The following is a 23,654-nucleotide window of genomic DNA, read 5'->3' on the forward strand; positions in this document are numbered from 1 at the left end:
GTGCGCGCGTAGGATGCCACGAGAATGGCCTCTGCAGGCTGTGTTGGCGAGCTGTGTGCCTTCCTGTCAGAAGAGGAGCTCAAGAATGTGTTACAGCAGCATGTCCTCGGTAAGATCACACACATCTCAGGCCTGCCAGTGCTTTCAGATGAGATGCATCAAGAAAAGCACTTCAATCTAGAACTGAATCCTCTCATGTTATCTGTTTGTCTGCAGCGGATGTGTCTGGCGTGGACTGGATGGTGCGTCACGGCCGTAGTTTGGCTCTGGCTATCGCGGTGAAGTCCGCTCCTGATCAGCTGTGTTCGGAGGAGTACAGCTCGACTGTGCTGGAGACCGTCTTATCCAGTGCCACCGCAGACAGAGTAAGACACCGCAGTGAATCAGCAGGAAGTCAAACTCGTGTTGTAACCCAGTGAGGCCAAAAAATGCCTGTGTTTAGGGCCAATTAAATCTTAAAATGTTGACAGTCAATACTTAGGAATATTCAAATGTTTGTTCATTGCTTGAACCTTTAAAACTTTCCTAAATCCACTGACTGGTTCTTCCTCATAGATGCTCATTGCAGCAGCTTTTCATACTGAATAAAGCTCAGGGTTTCGCAGTATGGAAAATACAGAATTAAATTTTAGTCATTTCCAGACCTGGACAAGTACAGGAAAAAAGAAAACAAGAGAATGGAAAAATGTTTGTTTCCAGACTATTGTCCCTATTCTGATTTCTAAAATATAAAATTAAGAACTTCTAACAAAAAAAAAATAAGTTAATTGATTAATTAAATTTAAATAAAATAAAAAAAATCATAATTTGTTATACAAGCAGAGTGTTTTTCATGACATTTAGAGCAGGCAATCAAAATTTTACATGACTGAATAAATTGTATACTTTTGTATGTTTTAAGACAAAATTGTTAAACTATTGTAAACAATGTAATCCATAACACTGTTGGTTTTGCCATGAATATAGTCATTGCTGCTGATAAGGTGATAAATCATAAATAAATACATAAAATAATTTATCATGTTCAGTATGTTCTGAAAAATCTGGACATTTGAGTATGGAAAAGTATAGAACTTAGGGCTGCACAATTAATCAAATTTCTAATCGCGATTACAATTACGGATGCCACAATTACGTAATTGTTCAAAGCAGCAATTAATCGTTCAAAGTCCACTTATGTTATTCTGCATGCTTAAGATGCTTTTTTCTTTGTACATGTTATCTTAAAGGTTTTTCCATTGTTTTAATTTTAGTTTTAGTATAACATAATACCATGCATAGTTTTACCTTTTTATTTAAAGAAGAAACCAATCCGATGTATAGTTGACATTTGAGGCTTAATACTATAGAAAAGCAATAAAAGTTTTTCAGTTAGTGTTTTCAGCTTGTTTATTTTCATATAAAAATACGGCATGCAGTTGCTTCAAACAAAGGTGTAAACATCATTCATTTAATCGTAATTAATAAGCGCAATTACAATTTCAAAGGAATAATCGACAATTATGATTTTTGTCATAATCGTGCAGCCCTAGAACTTGAAATGGAAATTGTGTAAGAACCCTGGAAGCCTGTGACTTCTGGACGTCGTTTAACACCAGCCAAAGATTAGAGCTTATGATTTTCACAAGATCTTGCTGTTTTTTTTTTTTTACTATGCATTCATGAACGCTCTGTTATGTAACTGTGGTGCAAACATTTGATTCTTGTGTGTGTGTGTGTGTGTGTGTGTGTGTGTGTGTGTGTGTGTGTGTGTGTGTGTGTGTTTTCTTCAGATCCCCATCGCCTGCAGCGGCATCAGAGCCATGGGTTACCTGATGAGACACCAGCTCCGCACAGGAGGACCGGAGAGCATCTCACCCCGCATCATCACACAGTTCGTCAAGGTGAGACTGACTCCAGCATACACTGAGATAAACCGCCTTCCATACAGTAGTGTACAGTATTTAATAATCTTTGTTAGCATTAGTTAATAAAAATATAGCTGGTTATTGTTAGTAATGTTAACTAGGGTCCAATAAGTAATAGTAAATGTTCAAATTAACATAAATGCTTTAGAAGTATTTCTCATTGTTAGTTAAATAGTTTATCACAATATTGTTTCTGGTTCATTAGAGCACTTTGCATTATGGGATACAATTTGTCATGTAGTGTAGGGCTGGATAATATGGACAAGAATATTATTTTGTTTCATATCATTCAAAATTGATAACAAAATATTCATTTAATACCATTAATAGGGAAGGAGATGCATTTGATGTATTTCTTAGACCTCAACAATGAACATAAACAACTAGTATGTGTAAACTAAAACTATGGACGTGTGAAATTAATTGTAATTGTATCCTAATTCTTTTAATGCACATTTATAATTAAAAAGGTATAAGGTGAATTCATACAGCTTTAACAATTTAATCAATGTTTTAACATGTAATCAAATGTAAATATAACAATTTTTTTTTTTATTGTCAAATAAGGTGCTGCACAAGAAAAGTTGTATAGTGTATAAATTAATACATGAATAAAAATATCTTGGTTATATGATATTCCTTACTACTAAAAATAGTCAATCAATGTCATGTTTTTATTATTATTATTACTTTGAGAATTACATTTACTTTACAATAGTAATATATTTCTGGTATAATTTCTACAAAATATTGAAAATTGTTTAAAATAAACATTTTTAAAACTTGTCAATATCATGGACTTAATGTTTTTCGATAAATTGATTTATCATACAGCCCTATCTGGTTATATTCCATACATATTCCACAAGATGTTTTTTGTACACATTGCGAACAAACTCAAACACGTTAGTTGGACGGACACACATCAGAGAAGCTGAATTCGCTGTCTGCCGTGGCTCCTCCCACAGTGTCTGCAGAACCAGTCGAGTGACATTCGTCTGGTGACGGAGCGCGTGCTGTGGTGGGTGTGTAAGGAGGCGGAGACTCCCGCTCTGGAGCCCAGTCTGGTCAAACCGGTCATCAAAGCCCTGTTGGACAACACCAAGGATAAGAACACCAGCGTCCGAGCGCAGAGCGAACACACGCTCGTCAGCCTGCTGCGGCTGCGCCAGGGAGAAGACTGCATGCAGGTCAGTCCTCACACGATGTTGCCTTCCATGCACCGTAAAAAATTCTGTTTGTAATCATTTTTTTCTTTAAATTATCTAAATGTATGTAAAAAGTCTATTTTTTGTAATTAAAGATAATGCAGGCCTGTATCTTGGAAAAAAAAAACTGATTTGCAAAAAAAAACAAAAAACTAATATTACATACATACTGTATATATGTATGGTTTGTGATAAGATCAGTGCACTGGTTAGTCCAGTTATCCAGTCATAGGTCAGTTGAGGCAAAGTCACAGCAGTTTTTTTGCTGCGCATTGAGGAATTTATTCATTATTTCCATCGAAGTTTTTTGTGCAATATTTTCACATTTTGTTTATGCATATGCACGTTTTCTTGTCAGATAAAAAATATATCCGACTCAATTGAGCGCACACGTTTTCATGTGCATTTTAAGATTTTACGCACATCTTGCCGTTTCCATCCAGCATTTTTATGTAATCTCAATTTGCATAAAGTATGTGGATGGACATAGCTTCTATTGAAGGGTGCTTTTATTGAAAGTGTTGGGTAAAGTAATGTATTACAACATTGCATTACTCCTTAAAACAGTATCTAATTGTGCAACTTTATATGGAAAATAATGCGTTACTTTTGCATTACTTTTTTCACCTGAACTGGGCTTGCTTATTTATTTTTTAATAAAAACTGGAAAATGTAAAGGCTGAACTGAATGAGCCTCAGGCTAAAGGAAGTGCCTCTGAACCTCACTCCAGATTTTTCTCAACATGGGAACAGGCCACAGGGAGAGGTATCAGTAAATAGGAAAACAAAGTAACTGGCATTGATTATTTGAAAAAGTAACTCTGATATTTCATTGTCAATTTAAAAGTAATGTGTTACTTTACTAGTTACTTGGGGCTTGCTTATTTATTTTTTAATAAAAACTGGAAAATGTAAAGGCCTTTTGACACCAAAAGTGAACTGAATGAGCCTCAGGCTAAAGGAAGTGCCTCTGAACCTCACTCCAGATTTTTATCAACATGGGAACAGGCCACAGGGAGAGGTATCAGTAAATAGGAAAACAAAGTAACTGGCATTGATTATTTGAAAAAGTAACTCTGATATTTCATTGTCAATTTAAAAGTAATGTGTTACTTTACTAGTTACTTGGGTAAAGTAATCTGATTACATAACTAGCGTTACTTGTAATGTGTTATTGGAGTATGTTTTACAAGAAAATAGTATTTCAGTCTTTCTACTTCAGAATTTCACGTTTAATGTTACTTGCCACTTTGTAATTATTTGTGAAACTTACTAGCAATTTCTGAGTGAAAACGTTTTTTTTTTTAAGTCATTTTTGTTTTCAGTTTGGAAAACAAAAGATGATGTTGTGCAGAATATCCACAGCTTTTTCCATACTATAAAAACAGACCAGTGATCGAAAAACACCTTAAAAGTCACCTCTTAAACAATACGTCTCCTAACCAATCATGGCACAGCACTTGGAATAACGTCTGCATGTGTAAATTCGTTTCAGAGCATCAATGCAATCCTGGACACGGCCAGTAATGAGCTGCTGTCAGAATGTTACCGCAGATCCCTGAAGAAGATCTCCAGCCTTCCCGACTCCAACGAAGAGATCGATGACACCATCCTGACATGATGGACAGCTTCAGCTGCTTTGAATCCAGTCCTGTAGCCGCTGCTGTTCTCAGAGATCCTGCATCTGTCAGTCACACACACTCTCCTCACGCTAGCTTTGACTCACGTAATTTACGCCACAAGGAAAGCCTGGGAAAGTATTTATTGTGCTGAGCCCCTAAAATCATCATCTAAAATCTGCATTGTCCTTAATTGGCTATTAATTTGTAAATGTATATTTTTCATTTGGTTTTCTTCTGAAAGATGAAGTATTAATTTGTGCCAATTCTTTTCAAACATTGATGTTCTGATGCCCTTTTATATTTTGTTTGGATGGTAAGCAGTTTCTCGCTGTTGTAATTGATTTCTCTGAGTGTGTGAGAGACGCGTGAGCCATTAACAACCCAAAGGATGTGATGCTGATTTTTCCAATTAGCGCTGTGTCCAATAATAATGGTTGTATGAAAAAATAGAAAATGAAAACCTTGATTTAATAAACCGTATGACTTAAAGAAATTACATTTATGTTTGTGTTTCAATGTTTTAATTCCTGATCAACATTTCGTGCATCTTTATAAGATCTGAAAACTATATTAAAAAATGTCCTGGGTCTTCCAAGCTTTTTAATGCCAATGAATGGTGGTCGAGATTTTGAAGCCCAAAAAAGTACTTCCATCCAAGTGCGTAGGTTTGATTTTGGCATTGGTGGGGACATAACAGCAGACAACAGACATTTAATTGTTTGATCAAAATTATTGCTAGGGACAATCTAGTCTATTTAGTATCTCTACTAAATTATAAACCCTTGAAAATCATAAGCATTGTCTTACTTTGGAAACTATAGTTAATACAGTTAAACCATGGTAAATGTTTTTGCTACACTAACCATATGATATTTGTAGTAAAACTGTGGTTTTAAAGATTTAGGATAGTCTGAAGTCCCAATCTGAATCAAATGATTTGCGAACCCGCTCCGATTAAGTCCTGATCTGAATCAAATGATTCGCGATCTGCGCTCCGAAGTTCCAATCTGAATCAACTGATATTTGATACGTGCTCTGAAGTCCCAATCTGAATCAAATGATCCGCGATCCGAAGTTCCAATCTAAATCAAATTATTTGCGAACCCGCTCTGATTAAGTCCTGATCTGAATCAAATGATTCGCGATCTGCGCTCCGAAGTTCCAATCTGAATCAAATGATATTTGATACGTGCTCTGAAGTCCCAATCTTGAATCAAATGATCCGTGATCCGAAGTTCCAATCTAAATCAAATTATTTGCGAACCCGCTCTGATTAAGTCCTGATCTGAATCAAATGATTCGCAATCTGCGCTCCGAAGTTCCAATCTGAATCAACTGATATTTGATATGTGCTCTGAAGTCCCAATCTGAATGAAATGATCCGCGATCCGAAGTTCCAATCTAAATCAAATTATTTGCGAAACCCGCTCTGATTAAGTCCTGATCTGAATCAAATGATTCGCGATCTGCGTTCCGAAGTTCCAATCTGAATCAAATGATATTTCATACGTGCTCCGAAGTCCCAATCTGAATCAAATGATATTTGATGCGTGCTCTGAAGTCCCAATCTGAATCAAATGATCCGCGGTCCGAAGTTCCAATCTAAATCAAATTATTTGCGAACCCGCTCTGATTAAGTCCTGATCTGAATCAAATGATTCGCGATCTGCGCTCCGAAGTTCCAATCTGAATCAACTGATATTTGATACGTGCTCTGAAGTCCCAATCTGAATCAAATGATCCTCAATCCGAAGTTCCAATCTAAATGAAATTATTTGCGAACCCGCTCTGATTAAGTCCTGATCTGAATCAAATGATTCGCGATCTGCGCTCCGAAGTTCCAATCTGAATCAACTGATATTCGGTATGCGCTCTGAAGTCCCAATCTGAATCAAATGATCCACGATCCGAAGGTACAATCTAAATCAAATGATTCGCGAACCCGCTCCAATCGAAGTCCCAATCTTAATCAAATGATTTGTGATCCGTGCTCCGAAGTTCCGATCTGAATCAATAGATTCATGAACCTGCTCCGAAGTTCCAAATTATTTGCGATCTGCTCTCCGTAGTCCCGAACTGAATAATGATTCGCAAACCCGCTCTGAAGTCCTGATCTAAATCAAATGATTCGCGATACGAAATTTTAAGTCCCAATCTGAATCAAATGATTTGCCATTATGTGATCCGATTGGAGTGCTTCGAAACAGTGAATCATTTTGCGACACAATAGTTTAACTGATTCTGAGTTTCGTTTCCGTTTCATCCATCCGTGCTTTTAAAAATCATTATAAACTGTCAAAATTTGAAAATTAATGGCTTTTTTTTTTTTTTGCTAGTGAATCGCATGAACTGAATGATCGAAGTCACAAATTTGAATCAATTGGAGTGGTTCCAGTGTAAATGACTCACTCAATTGAATCGGTTTGTCTGTTCCTCTGCTTTTCAAGTCTTCAACCATGTTCACACGACACTGTCAGTACTACTACTGGCAGCTCGCTAGTTTTTGTATTAATGACATTAATAACTGAAATAAGCGAAAAAAGTACGATGTTTACCAATAAAATATCAATATTTCCATTCCAAAGATAACATCCAACATCTGCGAACATATTCTGGTGAGGTAACTGGTTTATTAGTGAATCACAACATTAATATGACTAGCTGCACCTCAAAATACATGTTAGATGGAAACATTGTGCAATATGATAAAATTTGAAGCTGCTTTCACTATATTTAAATAGTTTGACCACTGCATTTCAGTTGGTGACAGTTCAGTTGGAAATCAGTAAAAGCATCCAGTCTCTTACCATTTAATTTTGAATGTTCAATTTATACTGTATTGTAATAAATATTTGAGAAATTATTGTTGTGTCTGATTGTATTAGTCTAAATGGAGTGATAGTCAATGTAAAAAGAGCAAATGGGAGAAGCAGATGAACACAAAACAGCTTAACAACATAAAGTTAAAGACTAACCAGTTCTTGTTTTCTGGAATTGTTTACCGCTCTGAAATCAGACTTATCTGTGAGCTACAAGTATAAGATAGATAGATCTTGAATTATTAGACAATAGGGTTATTACACTAACAAAGGTGTTTCCATCATCATAAAGCCACAGATCTGAAATCTTTATTGAAAGGTTTGAAGGTTTCAGCAGTGATCAGACACATCTGCAGATTTAGTGTATCGCAAACCCATCTGTGTGTCATTACTGAGCTCATATGCAACATAATTCATCTTCAGCTAATCCTGAGGGGATAAAATCTGCAGTTTTCTGGCAGATTGTCAAAGTTCAGACTGCTTTGGAAAGTTGCCCAGAGTTTTCTGGCTCTCACTGACAAACTGCTGAGACGTCATGAATACATTTCTTTGTTGGCACCAAGAAAAAATGAGACCTTGCTTTAAAAAGCACTGTGGTGGTATCAGATGGTAATACTGTCAAATGTATAGTACATTCCACTGATGATTACCATGTTATCATGGTATTTGCAAAGTTAAAAATAAATATAAAAAAATACTGTATTATTAGATGTGTCCAAAACATGACATTTTTTTGTAAAGCAGTCAACATGTTTCCATAATAAAAAGGTATATATATATATATACCAAAAAAAAAACATTTTGTTGTAATGTAATGAGGCTATAAAAACAATGCACACACACACACACATATATATATATATATATATATATATATATTAATTATAAATAAATATGCTCAAAAAACATCTTGATATTCATGGATTCAATTCATAGCCTAGAAAATAAATTTAAAAAACGTTTGAAAATAATGATTAAGAGCTTGTATTATAATATACACTGAAGTTGTGAAGCATTATTATTAAGTATTATTATTACTTATTATAATGTTGTTGTTGCTGCATAAAATTATTTTAAAAAGTTCTTTTTCGCACTTGCATTCAATTTAAATTAAATAAAAAAAGAACTTTTATAATTTTTCTAACCAATTTGACCTATTTTATGATTTTTTGTAATAATTAAATGCACTTGACGCCATCTGACCCATATGCAGCAAATACACGCATCCTTTGATCCTTTGTATCGCGACGCGGGCTTGTTGACGGCTGTTACGTCATATGGCGTCGGCGCTCTCTGATTGGTCATCCGCCGCTCTGTGCAGCAGGAGGAAGCGCCGTTTCCGGTAATGAGCGAGTGACTGCTGACACCGCCAAACCCCGACGACAAGCCCGCTGCTTTCGGCATCTACCGGAGGGAAATTGTCCGCTCTTATCCGAGCGGGACGTCAGACGGGTTCCAGCCAAGCGTTCGGCTGGAGAGAGGCGCGAAGCTGCAGCGAAGGCGCGGGGTTTGAGCCTCCCACCACCGGCATGGCCCGCGACTACGATCACCTCTTCAAACTGCTGATCATCGGTGACAGCGGTAAGAGACGCCGCGGATGCGGGCCGGCGCGAGGCTCTGGGGGCTCTGAGTGTCTCGTATTAAAGCTGTGAGCTCAAAGAAGCTAACGGACACACGAGCGTGTTTCTGTCGTTGTGTCGCTGCTTTAGGGCTGATCGCCGCACACAGGCCCGAGATCCGGAGATCCTGCTCTATGCATCATTTATTCAGCACTACAACTGAAGTGCATTGATTCAGAAAGTATTTAAACACTTCAGACACGATCCATATGTCTGAATATCAGTGCATTAGAATCTAGAATATAAAAGTAAGAGCGATTTGTTGAAAATATAAACGCTATGCAGTCAAAACATTTGAAATACTTGGTTTAAAATGATAAAACAATACATCTGTGTTGTAAATAAGACATTTGCTTGAATATGCTGATAGTGAATGTGATTCTCGACGTCTGTGTGAACTTGGGGAGAGCTGACTTGATGCATCTTTATACAAAAATGAAGAAAACTGAAGCTAGAGAAAATCAATGATCCTGCAGCATTTGAGATGCACGGATACAGATTTAATAAATGACATAAAGACATATTAAGTGTCACTTAAGTGAACAGGTTCTTTTATTACTTAAATGATATGTGAAAGTTCACAGGGCAAACAGATGCAACAACTTCTGTACCTGTGAATGAACTGATCAGAAACTGAAATCTGGATATTTCAAGTGTTTGCAAGTGCTGATTTTAACACAGAAAGTGCTTTGTTTTGGTGTCAGTTGGTTAAAGTTGAGCCTCTTGTTCAGGTGTGAGTAAAGGAGATCTAGCGTTTGCATAAAAGCAAAGGCGAGTGTGTCCTGTTTTCACGGGATGGTTAACAGCCAGCAACACATCACAGCTTGCGGTTCTTGTGGTTTGAGTTTTTGCACCTTCGCATGTGAAGCAGACGACTCAAATGAGCTCAAACTGTTTGGATGAACTGTATGTTATTAAAATGTCACATTGTTTGTGTTGAATTCTCAATTGCTGGTTTGAATCAAGGAATACTAAAATTTCCATTTATCCAATCCATTTATATTTGTATACTTTGTATATAATGTGATTATATAGTATAAAATAATTAGTTTATATATCTATATATGGAGAGAGAAAGTGTGTAGATATATAAACATTATTTTATTATATATTTTGTTTTATCTACACTTTAAATGTAAGATATTATATAAAATATATTATAAGTTTTATTTATAGTACCTAATAATTAAATATGTAACTTACATAATAAAATAATAAATAATGTGTGTGTGTTGCCATTCAAAGGTTTGGGATCAGTAAGATATTTAATGTTTTTTAAAAAGGTCTCTTATGCTCATTAAGGCTGCATTTAAAAAATACTGGGAAGAAACTGTAATATTGTGAAATAATTATTGCATTTTAAAATAAATGCATTCTATTTTAATATACTTTAAAATCTAATATATTCCTGTGATGCAAAGCTGAATTTTCAGCATCATTACTCCTTCAGAAATCATTATAATATGTTTATAATATGATTTATTTATATACTGTATATATAATATAAACAAATAATTGTATTATATACTATATATCACATTACCTATGAAGTGTATCGCTTTACGATCATTGATTACACAAGTGAGAGATGCTGGCTGCTGTGGGCTACAGTAGATGGACACACAGGCCTCAGGGTTTCAGTTTTTTGTCCTCTGAGGGCTTTTATTTGGGCTCTGCTTCAGTTCTGAACTCTAATGAAGTGACCTAATGATATGGTACAGATCTCTGGTCTGTGATGAAAGAAAATCGGCTGGATTTGTCCCACAGGGATAGACAGGCTCGCTTTTGACACTGGTTGTCTGGCTTGTAATATAACTTTAGATTTAATTTTTAATTGGAACATTTGATATGATTTCTTGCGGCTTTAATTGTTCGATTATGTTCTCTTTTTGAGAGACTTGAGACTGATTGATTGATATGAATATCTGTCTGCAGAATCGAAATGCAGATTGTCCACTGCAAGCAAGTCCTGTAATATTGTTCTTCAGTAAACGAGTTACACTCATACTGCTGGAATCTGAGTTTGCTTGGAAAGTGATTTGATGCATTTCTATAGACCTTCTCTGGATAAAGCATGTCAACTCTTTTATCCTGTGTGTTAGTGGCGTCATTTGTCAGGAGAGGATGTTTGCTTGGTTTATCTTCCTTTCTGAGAGTCAGCGGTAGTGTGTGTTGGCTGTAGTCTCAGACGGCACGCCTACAGACCGTTCATGAACCACCACATTCATATTCCACACAAAAATCTCACTGCTCCAATCTGATTGGCTGACTTTGCTGTTTTGAATTACCTGCAAACCCCTGAAGAAAGTTACATGGTCATTGTCTCTTCCTGTCTAAATGTAGAGTAATCTGTGGTGTGGATCCAATTTTATGCTGGTATGTGAGATTATTTTGGTCCTGACATCATTTAAAGGGGTCATATGATACGATTTCAAGTTTTCCTTTCTCTTTGGAGTGTTACAAGCTGTTCGTGAATAGATAAGATCCCTAAAGTTGCAAAGACTAAAGTCTCAAACCCAAAGAGATATTCTTTATAAAAGTTAAGACTTGTCCACGCCCTCCTAAACCGCCTCGTTTAAACACGCCCCCACATGTCTATGTCACTGTGTGGGAAGATTTGCATAACGCCGCCCAAATGTTTACGCAAAGAAAGAAGGCGTAACTTTGATTCTCGCTGTAGTATTGGTGCCGCCACCGCCGCCATGTCATGAAGACTCGCTGTTTCGTTGTGAAAGCGAAACTACTTTGTTTGTCCATCCAAAAGAGGACACGACTAGAAATCAGTGGTTAAGTTGTATTTACAACACTGTTCCAGAACAATCACAGCATGGTTTTATGTTTACGCGGCACGATATGCAACGCAACGTGTAAAAAGACCGTACAAGTCATTATAATCAGTAATTATGTCCCCACTGGATGCAACAAATGCCTCGTTTGTAATGGGTTTTCATGTTTTTGAATCATCGCTCCGGCCTGACAGGGCATCATCACAGTATGGTAAGGGGCATAACATTTCCGTCACACGCTTGAGGTATTCAGCCAATCACAACACACTGGATAGCTGGCCAATCAGAGCACACCTCGCTTTTCAGACCGATGAGATTTGTAAAAATCGATGCGTTTCAGAAAGGTGAGGCATAGAGGAGCAACAATAATGTACCATATGTGGAAAATAATGTGTTTTTTTAACCTTAAACCGCACAAACACATTGCATTACACCAAATACACAGCAATGTCATATGACCCCTTTAAGGAAAGCGTCTCAGTGAGGACATCATGTTTCTCAGAGTTTAGGTTTTGTCTCTAAGCAGTAAATCTGAAAGCTGTGTGAGAAACCACATGGTGAATGTTAACGGTGAGCAGGCGTTAGTCCAGAGCTTTCGTCTGGTTTGCTGGAGCCAGCTGAAATCTGCTGCATCATATGTTTCGTGGTTTTTCCTCATTCTTTGTTTGTTGTCTGTCTGTCTGTCTGTCTGTCGTTCCAGGTGTTGGAAAGAGCAGTCTTCTCCTGCGCTTTGCAGACAACACTTTTTCAGGTAAGATGCATGAACATGTCCAGCGTCATCTGTCTGATTTATTATCATGCTTGCAGGGTGCAGACAGTCCTGAGATTTTCTGAAGCCAAGAGCGTGAAGATGGCCTGTTACAGCTGCTGTTTGTGTTGAGAGTATTTTAGTTTGTCCTCTACCTTATGTTCATTAAATTAAAAAAAGAGAAATCATCCAAGTTCTTGTGCAGCTTTTATGGAAATTAATAAATTCAAGTAACTCTTATTTTAATTTGTAAAGAGAAATCAAATAAGTTTATGAATGATACACTACCATTCAAAATTATGGGGTCAGTAAAGAAGTTAATGCTTTTCAGCAAGGATGCATTAAATTGATTAAAAGTGAGAGTAAAGACATTTAAACTTTAGAAAGCTTCTGATGGATCATGTGACACTGAAAATTGGAGTAATGATGCTTTGCATCACAGGAATAAATTACATTTTAAAATATTTTCAAATAGAAAAGTTATTCAAATTGTTATATTATTCCACATTAATACAAATTTTACAGTATTTTTGCTCGAACTGAAATCATTGCCATATTGTCATGTCTAATAATGGGTCGTGTGATGCATAAGCTCTATGTAGGCCAACAGTGTGGTGTTCCTAAAATATTCTTCAGGATTTAGGACTTCAGGTTTATAGAACGTATTATGAAAATAAAGGACTAGAAAAAGCCCAAGCCAATCTATTATGATGGCATATTCAATGCATGCTCTTTGGTTTTGCTTTGTGTTGTAGGTAGTTACATCACCACTATAGGAGTCGACTTCAAGATCCGGACGGTGGAGATTAATGGAGAGAAGGTGAAGCTGCAGATATGGGACACAGCCGGACAAGAGCGATTCCGAACCATCACATCTACGTGAGTCAAACGCATGACATTATCAAACTACTGCTGAGCTGAACGTATCCTATGTATGTTCTATGATGTGCACATGCATGTGCTTTTCATATTTCAGAATAAATCATAATACAAAGGGTCAGAAATGTGCTCAAAGAAAGTTTAGTACAGGAAGAATAAATCTTCCTTGGTCTGAATAAATTCTTTATGGTATTTGTATTTGAATAGAAATGGTGCTTTCATTCTTAGTTTCAGTAATAACATTCTAAGACATTGAAAATAATGTTCCAAGACATCTTTGTGGGTGTTGTGTGTGGCTGTGTTAATGTTGCGAACAGAACGCTTCAGGGAATCTGTTTGAAGTTCCTAATTAGTGCTGTAACGTTTTATAGCCGCTGTTTGACTGAGGATCAGCGTCTACCATCGGCACTCTAGGACTGAAGCTGTCCTTGGGCTTTAAGTTCACAGTTCCTGTGGCAAGAGGATTTATTTGTTGGGATGTTTGGATGTATCTGACATTTCCTGAAGCACACACTATTACATAATAAACTTGGTTTGTGTAGAAGCTATCATACAGGTTTTGCTTCATAAAGTGCATTTAATTAATAGCTAGCTTAAGTTTCAATTGCAGCTTTACCTGAGAAATCAGAGTACTGCAGGTCTTATGACTTCCTTACTATTGTTGTTTTGTTTTCCAATATCTAAACATCTTTAAATCGAGATACATTTACTTGAGATGTAAAATGAAGAAATGAGGTCTTGTTTTCTGAGAAACTGAACAAAATTGAATGAGTTTATGCCCAAAACAAGAACAAATATCTGCCAGTGGAATATAAAAAACTTGTTTTCCATTTGAATTAAATTGATATTTCTGAGCCCATTGACAACTTTGTTTTAAGTACTTAATTTTGATAGATAGATTTCTCATAAACAAGACTTAATTTGTTATTTTGCTTCTCAAGGAAATGCAACTTGATTTAATAATCTTTTTAAGAATTTGCACTGGAGAACAAGGCACAAATAGGCCTATTGACATATTGTGTTGCATTCAATTTTTTTCTTACATTTTCTTGGTCTTAAAAAGTCTTAAATTTACTTCATAAAACCTGCAAAAATCCTCCAAATTATGCCTTGCATTAAAATATTTAAGACTTCAAACTACTTATGTCTGTCAAAATGCAAAGACACTTTTTTGTAAGTTTTGGTCTTGTGTTAATGTGGCGACGTAGTTAAAGTGTGCAATGGTCTGAAGCCGGTTGGTCATTAAGTAGCTAACAAGGGAGTGTATGCCGCTTCATTAGTGTCTCATTAGTGTGTATGTACGGTCATGCATGTTTATGTGAGGTTTTGATCTGTTATTAAGGGCTGTGATAGAACTGTGACAGGCTTGGTCAATGACACACATGGGTTTGGTCACTCCAGGCCTCTCAAAGAGCTCTTTGTGCGTGCATGTCTTTGTGTCTGTGTTTGGAGACAGAATACGGCCTGTGCTTTTAAAGCCAGAGGCCTGTTCCTCCATCCACTGTTGGTTACTGAGAGAAATTCTTGTTAATTTTAAAGCTGAACTCTTCAAAACTCCTTATTTTCATTCTCAGGTATTACAGAGGAACCCATGGGGTCATAGTAGTGTATGATGTCACCAGTGCCGAGTCCTTTGTCAATGTCAAACGATGGCTGCATGAAATAAACCAGAACTGCGATGACGTCTGTCGAATATTAGGTGAGTTCTCCAGTAAATGTTGCATGTTACGTTTTATTTTATTTTTTATTATTTTTATATGTATATTGTTTTATTTAGTTTTATTTATTTATTTTCAAGTCGAGTTCTATTTGTAAATGACCACTGTTTTGATTGGCTAATATCTTTGCATATGAAATATGGTGTTAATTCACACTGTGTGTAGTCATATGTTAATGAGCCCATGGTTGTGATGTTACTTCCATGGTATGAACCCTTTAGTACATTAATAAGCAGACTTGACAAAGTCAATCGAATGGTGAATTCTATATTAATTTCTGTCTACATTTTCTCCCTTCAGTGGGCAATAAAAATGATGATCCAAACTCTAAGGTTGTGGAGACGAATGACGCACAGAAGTTTGCTGAGCAGATGGGCATCAGTCTGTTTGAGACGAGTGCAAAAGAGAACATCGACGTGGAGGAGGTGAGTTCCTCAGGGCTCTGTATTGGGACCATTCAGATTGTGCTGTGAAACACCTAAAACTCACTTATGTGCCAGGTCTGGAAAACTCTCTAAAATGTAGGCTACTTTTGCTCCGCTCTAGAGTATTTAGTTTCATATTTCACAGAATGAACACTTGAATAATCAATCACTTGTGCACATCCCTAGTTGAAAGTAGTCAAAACAACATTTTAATTACCTGATATATGTCTCTGTGTGACATCTATTTTACAGCGGCTTCTAACGTGGCTCATCTAATCAGATTTTAGAGCCGTATATGTTGTATAAAGTATGTTAATCTTTATTAGAATCAGTTTTGGAGGGTGCAATAACATATCCGTGTGTGTTTCTGGTCTTTGTGTAGATGTTTAACTGCATCACAGAGCTGGTGCTCCGGGCAAAGAAAGAGTCTGTGGCCAAACAGCAGCAGCAGCAGCAGAACGATGTGATTAAACTCAGCAAGAATAGCAAACGAAAGAAAAAATGCTGCTAGTGGACGAACAGACGTTCCTCTGCATGGCGGTCTGTACACGCAGACGGACTGTGATCATCTCAGTTAAGATTTCACAAAAACACATTGCGGACAAATGCAGTCCTTTCTGGACCGAGACAAACCACAAAGACTTTTTAAAAGAAAATGTACAGATTTTATGAGAGTCGAGGAGTTTTATGTGGAATTCGTGATATTTAATAAAAGATCCTCCTCCTTTATTGAAGGACCAGCAAGCTGACGTGATCGCCAAACCGTGCAGGTTTCTGTATGCTTTCAGAATTACTCTTCAGTGATTATATATCTCTATTATCCACCATCTCAGGAGTGATTTTTATTTTCTTCTTTATTTTGCTTCTCTTTTTTGTGGAATGCCAGGGTTTTTTTTTTCCTGCAAGAACAATTTGGGCCTTTTCCCCCGTTTTTGCATTATTATTATTTTTTTTTTTATGAAATCATACAAATACAGACATTTACTCACCATGGACTCAATCGGAGACAGATGCCAACAACTTTTTTTTTAGGTAATTTTAGACATTATTGATTAGTGATCCATCATGAGTGATCCTCAAGCCCGTTCCTTCCTTTCATTGAGTGAATCTCACAAAAAAACATCTCCAGGTCACATTTAAAAATGATTTATATTTTGCATAAAGAAAATGAAGACTTTGTTTAGGATCAAGCACATTTCATGCCAAATTCTTGATGAAATTTGATGTTTATACATTGTAAAGTAATCATATATTATCATAGTATTTGTTGTGCTGCATTCAATTGATGCTTATTTAAAGAAATCATTGTAACAGTCATTTTTTTGCTGTAGTACATTAAAAATGACTATTATAGTAATAAGAATATAATGAGAATTTAAACATCTGGATGCTTTTCAGTAATGTGCATTAAAAAGAGCATTAGCATGAATCATCATGAAAATGAAGTCAATTAAAAAAAAACAACGTAATGGTCCTAAAATAGGCTTCATTTTTTCATGCAAATTATAATTTCTATTTGCCTTTTAGATTTACATGTTTTTATGAGATTCACTGCATTAGTTCAGGCTTCGGGTCTTCATGATGTGGACAGCAGAGCTCCTTTGACAGTCAATGACGACATCTGCTGCTTCAGGCTCGTGTTTTTCTGCTTTAATTTTTCCCGTGAAGATGAAGAGGATGAGGGTGGATGATGCTGCCATAATCTCAGAACAGTGTTGCCACACACTTCTCTTCTGTATCGGTCGTTGTAGTATTTCTCTGGACGCTGGAGTCGCATCTTTGGGTTTGTGGATGCATTCGATCGAAGCCAGTGTTAAAAACAAGATTTCATCTTCTGCATCTCAAGGGAGAGCGACGTTGTGCCATACGAGGTTGTATGAAGTACAATCATATGGACCCGGAAGACGCTGATACAAGGTTTAAAAACATAATTACCATGTTTATGCACCGTTGGAAAGGGTCTATCGCTAATATGATATGTAATATGTTTTTATATGTGGAAGGGAGATGTTATGTTAAAGTGTTTAAGCCAATGGGGTGCATCCCTAAATTTCTTGAATACGCTATTGACACTTTTATGGCAGATCCACAAGCTCTGCCATCCCTCTGTGTGATCTTCCATTGGCATCTCTATGGAGGTGAATCTCACCAAAACATGACTATGTCCCAATTCACCTTAAAAGAAAAAGTTATTTTTCATAAAGAAAATGAAGCTGATTATTAGGCACATTAATGTTGTCTTTTGCATTAAAATGTAAATGTAAAAAGTAATGTTAATGTAAATTTGGCAAAGAATTAAAAATATTTTTTTTTATGAAATGCATCTACATTAAAGTCAAAGATTTTCCCCAATGAAAGTGAAGCCAATTTTTAGGCACATTATTTTCTCTATTCTGCATTAAAAGGTTCATGTAAAAATGTAGCTTTTTTGCTGAAAATTAAAAAGACCATAATTTATGGAATATGCATAAAAAATTGGTTTGTTATGCAATGAATTTGAATCTGCATTTAAGTCATTACAACAGAAAAAAGGCATATTTATGCTCTTGTTTTGCATTAAAACGTTAATGTAAAATGTAAAATTTTTGCAGTTAAGTAAATACCGTATTTTGCTTTTTAATATCTGTATTGAAGTCATTACGATGTTTTTGTGCATTGTGCATTTTTTGCAGATTTTTTTTTATGTAATGCAATGAATTTAGAGCTGCATTAATTAATTACAACAAATAGTACAATGATATATAAATGCTTCAAAACTGAAATATGCAAAACATGGAAAAAGATTAAGGAAGCTAAAATGAGCTTCATTTTTTAATATATATTTTTTAATATCTAAAATTAAATTGTTTTTGAGTGGTTTTGTGAGATTCACCAATAGAAGTATTTGCATGATTTTCATTATTTTTCATGATTAATTTAGTAAGCCAAAACACACCACAAGCCCTGGCTGTGCTGTGAACCAATTTCAACCCAGTCATGTGACTTCAGTTCATCATGTGTGTGTGCATATGCAAGCATGTTTGACATACTAGCACATGTCCGTGCAAACTGTGCTGGTTGAAACACTTTTTTCAGCTGTGGGTATATTATACACTGGAGAAAAGAAATGTATAGTGGACCTCCCCTTTATGAATTAAATCATTAATAAATATTTTAAGAATTAATATTTGACACAAGCATGTTTGTCCTTGTCTTTATTAAGCATCATCACATTGCACATTTGTTTACAAGCTTTGCTCTTTCTTCTTCATTTTTATTGCAGGACTGCAACGATTCTTCAGTTTTATTACTGGAATATCTGATAATTGAGAAGATTTTGCATTTGTATTTTTAATTTTTTTTTGTTCTGATACATCACAGTGCGTTCCACGTCAAGACATTGGAAGCTTTTTAAACATGGACATATGTTTGTCTGCATTTGTATATAACTTGGTATTTTAAAGGAATCTGTTGGAAAAATAAGAATTTAATAATTATAAAAACCCCGGATCAAACTCACTATGAGTATAAATGGCAAACACCTTATGGAAAGTATAAAATCTGACTTGTTTACATGTTTACCACGGTATTACTTACAAATGTACAGATACATACACTTTTGTCTGCAGTCTTTGTCTGGAAGTGAAGAATTTTACAAAATGCGATATATTAGCTGTGTGATAATTCGCTTTAAGCCCATTTGACACTTTTTCTGGTTTTGTTCAAAGAAGTAACAGATCAAGTAATCCACATGAATAATTCAGACTTAAGTGTATCATATTTACTATAAACGTAGCGAGGTTCATGTTGATATGAAGTTGTATTTCAGCAGCCGTTTTTTAGATTTACTGCAAAGATAAAGTGTTTGAGTAGATATATGTATGTTGATTTTTAGAAAGTGCATTTAAGGAAGGAAACTTGGCACTGATGAGGCTGGTGAGAACCATTCATATTTGCTTTATACAATATTATTTACTCGGATAGCTATTGAACTCTCCCTCTTTTATTAATCTGTTTCCCCCATTTATTCTATGTAAAATAAGCTGTTTGAATCACAATCAGACCAACAGGATCAGAATAGAATTGCTTAATACTCAATATTTATATTAAAATAATTTATCGAACATCCAATGATCATATTCAAACAACTTGTTTTTGTCTTATGAATGAAATATACATAGAAAGACGTGCACATCCACTCACATGCATGAAGATCTAGTGCTGCTCGTTTGAGGGAGTTTTTGTAAAAATGGGAGATGACTGTGAGGAAAAACACATTCAAGACACAGACTGGAGAGACTTGCAAAAACAGTGTTTAAATGGCAAAAGGACAGCAGTACAAAGTCAACATAACGAGACGTTTACAGAACAGTGTGAAACGCAAGAAAATCTAAAGAAAAGACATTGAAATGTTTTTACATACAGAACAACAGAAGAGAGACGAGTAACACTCTAAACGAGGAGCGATTCGAGCCGCTGCTGCTGTCTGGAAGATTTAAACCACTGCTAATATAACAGTGTGTTTCAGACAGGAGAAGCACTACAGGCCTTAATGAAAACATCCAAAATAATTATAAATGATCTGATCCTTTTTTTTGCATCAGTTTGGATCTTTCAAATGCAATTTCCAAAAGTGGCATTAAATGTAATTGGAGTAAATTAAAGGTAAGTGAGATTTTGCTTCAGTGATATTTAAATGTCAGATTTAGCCACTTTTCAATAAGCATTTTTGAGGAATTTTATCTTTTGAAAGTGCCCAAGAATATTTACATGCACAAATACACATCTTTATGCATTCGTTTTGTTAAAGGTGGGGTAAGCGATTTTTCAAAAACACTTTAGAAAACTGATTCGGGCCGAGTTGCAAAACAAACTTGTAGCCAATCAGCAGTAAGGGGCGTGTCTACTCGTGATGTGGAGGAGAGAGCGTTCAGTCCTCACATTAGTGAGCCGAGCGACAGAAAGATAGAGATGGCGGATAAAAAACAAAAGAGGAAAACGTCTGCGGAACAAATGAAGGCAATAAGGCAAGAAGTAGGTCCCGTGTAAATATCGGATCAGCTTTCCAGCGCTGGAGAGAACTCAAGGAGCGGAAGACCTGCGATCAGATGCCGAGGTTGCTTTGTTTCTTCTCGATAGGCGAGTAACACCGTGTCTACACCGCGCCGCAACAGCTACAGTCTGTCTAGTACACTGGACCAAAGCTACCGTTGAAAATCATTTGAAATTTGTGTCAATACGTCATGAATAGAACGCAGCAGCAGATTTCTGTCGGGGATTTGTCGTGTCGTGCCGCGCCGCATCCAGTGTATGTATATATATCTATGGTGTAGACAGCATCACTGATTATAATGAGTTCCATAGTATTTTGTCGCACCGCGCCACTCGCGTCCGGTGTAACATTGGTTTTGCTTTGTTTCACAGAACTAATCGTTGCCTGGATTGCGTACGTATGTGTGGGGCGGAGCTATCAAAATTTTTGGGGTAGGGGCGTGTTTGTTTTGGTGATTTCAAATGTCAACATTGGCTACCAGAAATCGCTTACCCCACCTTTAAATATTCTGACAATTGCCAACCACTGGAGTTGTTTTCTGTGTAATTTTAATCACTTTATTATAATACACAAATTTGTTCAAATTTCTGTATGAAATTTGCATATTAAAAAGGTCACTATAGTGAATATTCATATGAGCAGTGTTTAGTATAATCATTACTAAGTAAATAGTTACTGTAATTTAATTACTTTTCCCAAGAAAAACGTGAAGGGGTTACTTTCTGTAATCCCTTTCAATTGCAGTTAATTCTGATGTCTAAAACTAGTGGATTTAACATCCAATTTGAGCTTCTAATGTTAAAATTAATGTTTTTAATGTAACCTCCCTTTAAATAATTAGGTCAGTTCAAGAATAATTTTCATGCCTGTCCTTGAAAGTATTAATGAGAGAGTAATTAGTACAGTAATCTACAGTAGTCAACATTTGAAGTGGATCAAAACCATTCATCAAAGATGTCCTAAAACCAAAACAATACCCGTTCTTGTCTTAGGACAACTTTGATGAACTTCTCTGATCCACTTCAAATGTTGACTACTGTAGTTACACTATTGAAGATGTCATTTGTAATTAGATTACTGTTTTAGAGAAACTTGCCCAACACTGTTGACCTGTAGTACCTCTCCTGCGGACCAGATCTTATTTTACATTGATCTGATCGATATAAAATTACTAATGGAGCAGTGTGATGTATTGGGTCTGGATGGAGAGTTTTCAGATGGTTTACATTCAGTTCTGATCAGCGATTCCAGCGAATCCTCCAGAAACACTTACAAACCAGGCTACACGACAGACAAGCGCTTACATGGAGAGTGTTCTAAAAAAGTCGATTTTACAATTCAAAAGTTATACATTTACAAATATATTGATTCCTTTTTTTTATTTTTTATTCCAAACCTGTTTGTGTCTTTGTACGTATAAAAAAATCACTCTTTGGGTTTCTCCGAACCAAAACTCTGCGAGAAAGAAGACAGCTGCATAGCTTTACTCAAAATCTGCCCGACTTTCACTGACTGAACCCAAAAACACACACACTCACACACTCACACACACCGAACACGAGACAGAAAACACACAGCTCGCGATCAGGACACAAGTGCTCCCTTCATTCTCATAGGCTGGAGGAAGTACACACTAGAAATGACCTGGGCTGTGTTCACAATATCATACTAGATGCATACTACAGTACACTCTCAGAAATAAAAGGTACATGACTGTCTCTTGGGGTGGTACCCTTTCAAAAAGGTACTAATATGTACATTTAAGGTACTAACATTTACCGTGTAGGAGTAAATAAAGGTACAAAGATGAATCTTCTAGCTTTTGTATCTTACTGTGGCACCACTAGTGACAATTTTGTACCTTTTTTCTGAGAGTGCAATTATGCCTGCAGTATTTTTTATTTTTTTTGTATACAAAAATACTCAGATGAGCTACTACAGTTGTGCAGTATAGATATACAGCACTCACTGGATTGAATACTGTATCCCACAATGCAATGCACTGGACTTGACCTTCCCTTTACAGTGTGACAAATGAACCGAAAGTAATATCAATGATGATTTTTAACATTTCTACACTGTAAGAAAAACAAGTGGGAAAAGGTACTAGTGATTTTCTGTCAGGACATTATCTGTTGTCGTATTAACTCAACACTCTGCCCTATTTTACAGACTTTTCCTAGTGTAGTGTCAGTTTTGTGACAAATGTTAAGATCTTTAACCAAAAAAAAAAAAATGACATTGGAATTTTTGGTGACTGCAATGTAGCATTTGTCTGCTGTTTGAAATATTGTTCCATTCTGCATACAGTGTCACATTATTTGTCTTTTAAAAAACAGTGTGTAGTGTACGGCGCAGTAGTATTTCATTCTGAACACAGCCGCAGTTTCAGTGCATCTCTGAGGACTGAGATTATCGTCTAATGGTGTCTTCAGTTTGGTGTTTCTCTCTGATTTCTACTGTTTGTACGTGTGTAAACCTTATTTTCAATGCAGTTTTTCAGACGCAGTCTACAAGTTACAGCTCAACACTTCTGCTCTTTGGTTCATTGGCGTCAGATTGTGACTCAGACAGCCTGAAGTTTATTATCAAGCAGTCCTGAGGACATTTTCTCCAGAAATGTGCTAAAAACAAGCAGGTATGTTTGATAAAATAGCCACGACGCATTTACGCTGCTAATTTCCTGTTGCATTATTATTTGTATATGTTGCATGCTTTTATAAGTTTTTGATTCTAAGCAGCTGCTGAAAGTTCATTTTAGATTATATTCGTGTGGTTGTTAGAAACTTAATTACATTCATTAGTTGTTGTTGTTGTTTTTTTGAATATAAAATACCTCTGTGAATGAACCCAAGAGCAGAACGTCTGTAGCTGTTTCTGGTTTTAAAGTT

General features: G+C 36.1%; 2 protein-coding genes across 2 annotated transcripts in view; both read left to right on the forward strand.

Moving 5' to 3' along the window:
* The window catches only part of gcn1 (GCN1 activator of EIF2AK4), a 68,205-nt gene extending 62,839 nt beyond the window's left edge, over positions 1-5,366 (forward strand). Inside the window, exons 54-58 of the mRNA XM_016463791.1 lie at positions 13-109; positions 217-365; positions 1,773-1,883; positions 2,876-3,097; positions 4,611-5,366. Coding sequence (XP_016319277.1) covers positions 13-109; positions 217-365; positions 1,773-1,883; positions 2,876-3,097; positions 4,611-4,736 — 705 coding nt within the window. The 3' untranslated portion in view covers positions 4,737-5,366. The remainder of the gene's footprint in view (positions 1-12; positions 110-216; positions 366-1,772; positions 1,884-2,875; positions 3,098-4,610) is intronic.
* A 3,442-nt stretch (positions 5,367-8,808) lies between these two features.
* LOC107671023 (ras-related protein Rab-35-like) lies at positions 8,809-16,707 on the forward strand. The gene is made up of 6 exons (XM_016463851.1): positions 8,809-9,137; positions 12,662-12,712; positions 13,465-13,588; positions 15,163-15,287; positions 15,607-15,731; positions 16,114-16,707. The coding sequence occupies exons 1-6, from the start codon at positions 9,086-9,088 to the stop codon at positions 16,240-16,242; spliced, it is 606 nt and encodes a 201-aa protein (XP_016319337.1). The 5' UTR covers positions 8,809-9,085; the 3' UTR covers positions 16,243-16,707.
* Positions 16,708-23,654: the final 6,947 nt, after the last annotated feature.

The sequence above is a fragment of the Sinocyclocheilus anshuiensis genome, unplaced genomic scaffold (assembly GCF_001515605.1).
Source record: "Sinocyclocheilus anshuiensis isolate Anshui unplaced genomic scaffold, SAMN03320099.WGS_v1.1 scaffold332, whole genome shotgun sequence".
In the NCBI taxonomy this organism is placed as follows: domain Eukaryota; kingdom Metazoa; phylum Chordata; class Actinopteri; order Cypriniformes; family Cyprinidae; genus Sinocyclocheilus; species Sinocyclocheilus anshuiensis.

Bases quoted from the DNA above. Each gene is read 5' to 3' on its own strand.
- LOC107671023 (XM_016463851.1), top strand. From the start codon at position 9,086: ATGGCCCGCGACTACGATCACCTCTTCAAACTGCTGATCATCGGTGAC. The intron at 12,713-13,464 runs GTAAGATGCATG...TTTGTGTTGTAG, and splicing joins TGCAGACAACACTTTTTCAG to GTAGTTACATCACCACTATA. The intron at 13,589-15,162 runs GTGAGTCAAACG...TTTCATTCTCAG, and splicing joins TTCCGAACCATCACATCTAC to GTATTACAGAGGAACCCATG.